Here is a 7,178-nt window from a genome sequence, read left to right on the forward strand (position 1 = left end):
GCTGACCCTTGCCCATCTATTGCAAGTGTCCCCAAGCAGGTGTGTTCCCCAACCAAGATGGACCTCCCCCCCAGCTGGTGCTTAAGACACTAGTGCAAGCCCACCTTCATGGCAGGGGTAGGACTGACTCGCCTCCCGGGGATACTGCTGGCCCCAGGGCCTGACCTCCCTCTCTCCTCCCCTCCCTACTGTGCTGCCTCCCCCAGCCTTCTACGACCTGCAGGAGGCCGACCTGGATAAGGAGTTCCAGCTGCCCACCACCACCTTCATCGGGGGCAACGAAAACACCCTGTCCCTGCGGGAGATCATCCGGCGCCTGGAGGTGAGCGCGGGGAGGCCACTGGGCTCGTGAGCAGGAGGGCTGCCGTTCCCATCCCAGCTGCGGGCTGTGGTCCCTCTTCCTGGCTCCTCGTGGAGTCCTCTGTCCCCCCAGACCACCTACTGCCAGCACATTGGCCTGGAGTTCATGTTCATCAATGACGTGGAGCAGTGCCAGTGGATCCGGCAGAAGTTCGAGACCCCTGGCGTGATGCAGTTCTCCAGTGAGGAGAAGCGGACCTTGCTGGCCCGGCTGGTGCGCTCCATGAGGTCAGGCCCTTGGCACCGCCCAGGCTGCTGGGGGGCTGGGGAACCAGGGTGGGGCAGTGAGGGAAGGCAGGGGGCATTGGCCTTGCCCTGGCTTTGTAGGGAGCAGTTTGGCCAAGACTGGCCCAGGGCAGAGCTGGGCAGGTGGGCGGGACAGGACACCTGGAGAATTGGACAGCAGGGGATGCGATGAGCAAGGGCAGGAGTGACGAGGTGGCCATGGGAGTGTGTGGGCAGGAAGTGGTTCCTGGTGCTGAGCGAATGGAGCAGCACCTTCTGGAGAGTGGAAGGGGAAGGGGTGATGGAGGGTGGAGGGGCTCCACCTGGCTGTACCCTGGACTTCTCCACGTCTGGCTCTGCCCAGGCTGCAGGGGCTTGGACATGACCTGGCCCAGTCACCGGCTGCAAGTGGAACCCTGAGCACTAGGCTGGGTGGTTTCAGCTTAGTGGGTAGAGGTCACTGGGGCCCAGGGAGAGAGCCCTTGGCAGTGGGGACCGAGTGGGTGGGAGCCAGCCTGCTGGGAAGAAGAGAAGGAGGGGGCTGGGAAGGCCTGCAGATAGAGGATTTGGTTAAGCTGGAAGGACCGCAGCCACCCATGCCCTGATCTCCCTGTGGGTTGAGTGGCATGGTGTGGGGGAGTCCAGGGCTGTGCAGAAGGCAGGGGCCTTAGTGACTTCCTCTGTCCGCCCTGAGCCCTCGTGAACAGTCTCCGTGAATCCAGCTCCATCCCTCTCCTTCCCCTCCCTGCTCTCCCTAAGCAGATTTGAAGACTTCCTGGCCCGGAAGTGGTCCTCGGAGAAGCGCTTTGGCCTGGAGGGCTGTGAGGTCATGATCCCTGCACTCAAGACCATCATCGACAAGTCCAGTGAGATGGGGATCGAGAACGTCATCCTGGGGATGCCACACAGGTGGGCTCCTGTCCTCCCAGCCTTGCCCACTCTCCTCGGGGCTCTGGAATCCGGGGTGCAAGGGACGAGATGGAAATGAAAGCAGGGACCGGAGGTAGAGGTGGGCACCCCGACAGTTCTCAGAGGCCCTGGGCTGGCCAGGCATTGCCAGAGGCACGGGGCCGGGGACTGACTAGGTTCCTGAGGCTCCTTCCCTCTGGCCGTGTCACTGCCATCCCCAGGAAGGCAGGGTTTCAGAGGGGTGTGCATGCTTCTCGAAGTTTCTGTGTACACAATGTGGTCCCATCCAGGGAAGTGTAGGTGGTGTCTCTCCTGGAGGGATATCTCTGGGGGTGAGCCGAGGGTCTCTGACTACAGGGTGACAACATGCATTTCTGCTGACTTTGATGAAGACTTGGGAGGCTTGCTCCACATCTGGGCATTATCTCTGAGCGGGAGCCTGGGATGGGGGCCTCATGGTCGGGGTCCTGCTGATAGGGGCCTCAGAGGATGTAGCAGGTGGTCTGTGGGACAGCGCTGACTGGTGCTCACCCCTGAGTACACTGCTCCCTGACAGGATGTTCAGGCCTGGCTGGGGAATCCCTGGTCTTGGGCTGCCTTCCTGTCCTCCCCTACTCACCCCTGTTCCAGACCTCAGCCGTGCTGGGCAGGTGCCCTGGAAGCTCCTGGCCTGAGAGTCGGTCCCGTCTGCCCTGTGCTGGTCCCAGTGCTGTGGGCCAGGCTGGCTGGTGGGCTGTGTGCGACCAGCTGTGGTGATTTAGTCATGCTGGGGGGAGGTGTCGAGATCCCCGCTGGCTCACTTTCAGGTGGGGTGAGTGGGGCGGCTCCTGCTCCCAAGGGCCCCTGAGTTAACGGATGTGCAGGAGTGTCTGCAGAGAGCTGGTGGGCTGGGATCGCTCTCGTGCCTTGCAGATAGAGGCAGGAAAAGAGGGCTGGGCCTTGCTTGGGCTCCACCGGGGACGGTCCCACCCCCACACCAGTTGTGGTAGGCCGCAGGTGGGCAGGGAACATGGCGTCGCCCGGCCAGATGAGAGCCTAACCCTCTTTGGTCCCAGGGGCAGGCTGAATGTGCTGGCCAACGTGATCCGCAAGGACCTGGAGCAGATCTTCTGCCAGTTTGACCCCAAGCTGGAGGCAGCAGATGAGGTGGGTGCCACCCTAGGGCCTGGTGCCCTCTGGAGTGGGCTGTGGGGCCAGGCTGGGAGCTTCTGGGCTGAGACAGGCCTTGAATGGACAGATGCGGAGAGGGTTGGGGCAGGGGGGCTGTGGCATCTGCATGAGGCCTGAGGGCTGTGTGAAGCAGGCACTGAGTATGGTCGGTGCAAGGGCCTCGGGTAATCGGGGCCGACCTCCTGTCCAGCTAGGGTAACTGAGGCCCACAGAGGCCTGCTGGGGATAACTGATTTCAGCTCCTGTGTCTTCATCCGTCCTGAAGTCCTGCCCACGAGCCGGGAGGGAACCCCTCACTCATTTATTTGCTCAAGAGTGCAGGTGTCAGAGTGTCAGTGTCACCAGTCAACAGTGGAAGCGTGTTCTCTGCTCCGGCCCCTTCCTGGCACGTGTGCCTCCACCCCAGCCAACACGCAGAGTCCCGCCCGTCTTCCCTCTGGGTGACTGTCCTGGTCCTGCAGGCAGCGGGCCTGTCACTCTTTCCTCTGTGTCCCTTTGCCCTCAGTACCGTCTGTGCTCTGGCCTCTCCAGTCTGCCCTGCATGTGCGCATGCGTGTGTGCATGCATGAATGTGTGTATGTGTGTCCACGTTTGTGTGTGCGTGTGGCTGTTTTCTCTTCCAGGCTGGCAGGTGGGTGAGGGCAGGGGCCCCAAGCCCTAGCAGCCAATACCGATGTCTTGTTTATTGAAGTCAGTCATTTGAAAAGCCTGCCCCCGTGTCATCAGGCACCTGGGGCCCCGGCTCTCGCGTCCCCCTGCTCCCGGCCGGCGGTCTCGCCACAGTTCTCACTGTGCTGACGTGCCTTCACCTCTCAAGCCTCAGTTTGCTTGTCTGTCAAATGGGATTGATGACTGCCCCAGGACGATGTAAGGAATCCAAGGACCGATGTGTGTGTGCACTACAGAACCTGGCCAGAGGTTTTAATTTACCGATTTAAGAGAAACTTTTACAATAGGGTGCATGCGCTCACCAGTGACACAGAGAGAGACAGAAAGTGAGAAATCCCCCCCCACCCCCCTGGCCGCAATCCCTTCTCCTCCATTCTCCTCTCGAGGTATGGTGCACATGCACACATGCTTGGCGTGAGTTTTATGCCGCCAGGTCTGTACTCAAATCAGGGTCGACCTTGTGGGAGTCCAGTGACTTAACTATCACGCCATCCGCTGGTCCCCTGACTTCTTCATTTAAAAAATAGGAACGTTGTTTTAAAAAAGGTTGTACAGTGAGAATATGTTTTCTTTGAGACCCCATACCTACGACCTGCTTTTGTTTGTGTCCCTTTGTGTGTGTCAAGGCGTGTACTTTCAGAAACTTTCCTCGTGGGTAAAACACACACATGCGTCCAGGACAGCTTTGTTTGTAAAAGACCACGGACACCACGCTGTTGCCAACAGTCAGTCCTTGCTCTGCATGACACGTGTGGCGTCCCCCAGGCATCTCAGCTGCAGGAAGCGCTCCTCGAGGGACATTTGGTGGCCATAGTGTGTGTGCTTTGCACATGTGAGGGAGTGGTTAACTACTGTCTTGGATGCTCCAAAGGGAGGACAGGTGCCCTCTGAAGCCCTCACAGACCTCAGCAAGCCCACCGTGGCATGTGCAATGCAAGGGGCCTTGTCATCCTCTACGTTCCTGAATCTTCCATCTCTGCCAATACAATAGATGCAAAAATTATCTCAGTGCTTAATAACAGGTTTCTTTTTTAAAAAAAAATAGTTTAATTTTATTTATTTTTTATTATTTTAAAATTTCCTATAGCACACATGCTTTCACAAGAGAGAGACAGAGAGGAAGGTGAGAAAGCAAGCTGCCAGGTTCAGGACTTGAATCATGGTTGGTCATGTGGGAGTCCAGTGCCTTAACCACCATGCTACCTGTTGGCTCCAATAATAGATTTCTTAGTTATAAGTTCAGTCAAGTATCTTTTTAAAGTAAATTATTTAATTTTATTTATTCATTTATTTATTTGACCAGAGCGCGACACAGAGGGAAAGTGAAAAAGCAAGCCACCAGGTCCAGGACTTGAACTATGGTTGGCCATGTGGGAGTGTCCAGCACCTTAACCACCATGCCACCTGCTGGTCCCTAAGTATCTTTTTATGTGTTGTGAGCCCTTTGTATTTCTTTTCTGTCAGCTCCTATCATGGCTTTTATTTGTTTCTCTATGAGGTTTTTTTGTTTTGCTTTATCTTACTGATTTTTTCAAAGTGACTGGTATGTTGAGAGATGTTGCCCTTTGTTTGTGTTCGTCTTACAAATATTTTCTCAGCTTGATCTTTTTTCCCCCAACACTGTGTCTAGATTTGCTTCCCTACTGACAAATTCATTCAGTTTTTTCTGCCTTTTCATCTTTTATGGTTTGTGGGCTTTGACTCTTGTTTAGAAAGTAAGCCTTCTCTACTCCATGATCATCAACTATGTTGTTTTCTTCTCATCCTGTAGTGTGTACACTTCTAATTGCCTTGGTGTGAGGTGTGAGGTAGGGATTCAGTCCAGTGTTTCCCAGGGGCCTGGCCAGTGGTCTTGATACCCCTTATGAGCTGTCCTCCATTTGCTGGGTTTCTTGCTACTCTTATCCTCTCCCACGTGGGGTCAGTGATGCAGAGAGAGCAGTGGGTGAAGATGCAGACAAGGCCTGATAGCGGGCAGCTCATTGTAGTGTCTGAGCCAAGACCTGGGAGACACCTGCCTGCCATCCTGGGCCAGCCTGGAGTGGGGCATGAGGGGATGCTCAGGGGCAGTGCAACTCTCCTAGGGAGCAGAAGCCAGGGCGGGTTCCAGCCCACTGGTGGGCTCAGGCATCTGCCATCCACCTAGCTGTCTGCCATCTCAACCTTCAGGGCTCCGGGGACGTCAAATATCACCTGGGCATGTACCATGAGAGAATCAACCGCGTCACCAACAGGAACATTACTCTGTCACTTGTGGCGAACCCCTCCCACCTGGAAGCCGTGGACCCCGTGGTGCAGGGGAAGACCAAAGCAGAGCAGTTTTACCGTGGGGATGCCCAGGGCAAGAAGGTGAGCAGGTTGGGCCGTGGGCTGTGCAGCATGGAAGGTAGGGCTGGGGTACGGGCCCTCCTGGCTCACATTCTGCCTGGCAGGTCATGTCTATCCTGGTCCACGGGGACGCGGCCTTTGCTGGCCAGGGTGTGGTCTACGAGACGTTCCACCTGAGCGACCTGCCCTCCTACACCACCAACGGCACCGTGCATGTCGTCGTCAACAACCAGGTGAGGGTGCGGCTCCATGCTGGACACGTCGGCCTCACCCCTCCCTGCAAATCCAGGCAGATGGTGGTGGGAAGGGTCCTGGTTATAGTCCCGCCACTCTGCTGCCTGCCAGCTGCAAGCTCAGGCCGGGTCCTAATCTGTGAAGTTGAGAGATACATGTGTATACATGCATGTGCAAATATGTGTGGGTATATGTATAGCACAGAGAAGGCTGTGAGGACAAAAGGAACACATACATAGTGAGTGCCTAGCAGAGCTGGTCGCTTTCTTTTGCCTTCAAGCATTGCTTCAGCTCCGTGTGACCAGGTCAGTCTCTGAGGAGCATGCAGTGCCCTTGCTTTAAGGCCGCTGGTGGTGGTGACGACTCCCCACTGAGCCTGTGAAGACTGGACTAACCGCCTTCTCGGCATTAAACTATTTGATCTCCCTTCATAATCCTGCAAGGCAGGAGTTCAGAGAGCCCTTTCTGAGGAGGCAGAACTGAGGCTTTGGGAATTCATGGTTGTTGGTAATGGGGTCGCCCACTGCCAGGGGCACTAGAGCCCGTCTCTCCTGGTGGAACCGCCTTCCCCTGGAGCTGCCGCCTGTTCACTCGTGGGCCCTTCGTGTTACCCCTCGTGGCCTGCCTCCCCCAGGCACCCTGCTGGGCCTCAAGCCCCCCTCAGCCCTGGGACCCTCGCTGCCTCCCAGGCTGGTACCTGCTGCCTTTAAGTGAACAGTGTTGCCACGTCTCTTCCTCCTGCAGATTGGCTTCACCACGGACCCCCGAATGGCCCGCTCCTCCCCATACCCCACTGACGTGGCCCGTGTGGTCAACGCCCCCATCTTCCACGTGAACGCAGATGACCCAGAGGCTGTGACATACGTGTGCAGCGTGGCGGCTGAGTGGAGGAACACCTTCAACAAGGATGTCGTTGTGGACTTGGTGGGCCTGGGGTCCGGGTCAGGGCAGGGTGGGTGACCCGCCTGTTGCAGAGCTGGCTGTCTTCAGCATCTTCAGTCTTCAGGGCTGGGTGCACTTAGACGGGAGGTTAGTGCCACCTGGAGCCATCCGCGCAGAGCCTGGGGAGGGGCTGGCGCTCAGCCATAGGTGATCGTGGGCCTTCCAGCCTCGCAGGCTGTGCCCGGCCTGAACGTGCCCCAATTCGGCAGTGACTGTGGACACACCGTCCAAGGGGTCTAAGCCGCAGCTGGGCCTGCAGGTGTGTTACCGCCGGCGTGGCCACAACGAGATGGACGAGCCCATGTTCACGCAGCCGCTCATGTATAAGACGATCCACAGGC

General features: G+C 57.2%; 1 protein-coding gene across 1 annotated transcript in view; it reads left to right on the plus strand.

The window, feature by feature from the left end:
- Window positions 1–7,178, plus strand: part of OGDHL (oxoglutarate dehydrogenase L) — a 25,358-nt gene that overhangs the window by 8,475 nt on the left and 9,705 nt on the right. Inside the window, 8 exon segments of the mRNA XM_014583139.2 lie at window positions 207–322; window positions 434–588; window positions 1,348–1,494; window positions 2,550–2,640; window positions 5,503–5,682; window positions 5,766–5,894; window positions 6,640–6,819; window positions 7,097–7,176. Of these exon segments, the coding sequence (XP_014438625.2) occupies window positions 207–322; window positions 434–588; window positions 1,348–1,494; window positions 2,550–2,640; window positions 5,503–5,682; window positions 5,766–5,894; window positions 6,640–6,819; window positions 7,097–7,176 (1,078 nt within the window).

This window comes from Tupaia chinensis, unplaced genomic scaffold (assembly GCF_000334495.1).
Source record: "Tupaia chinensis unplaced genomic scaffold, TupChi_1.0 Scaffold144071_2, whole genome shotgun sequence".
Taxonomy (NCBI): Eukaryota; Metazoa; Chordata; class Mammalia; order Scandentia; family Tupaiidae; genus Tupaia; species Tupaia belangeri.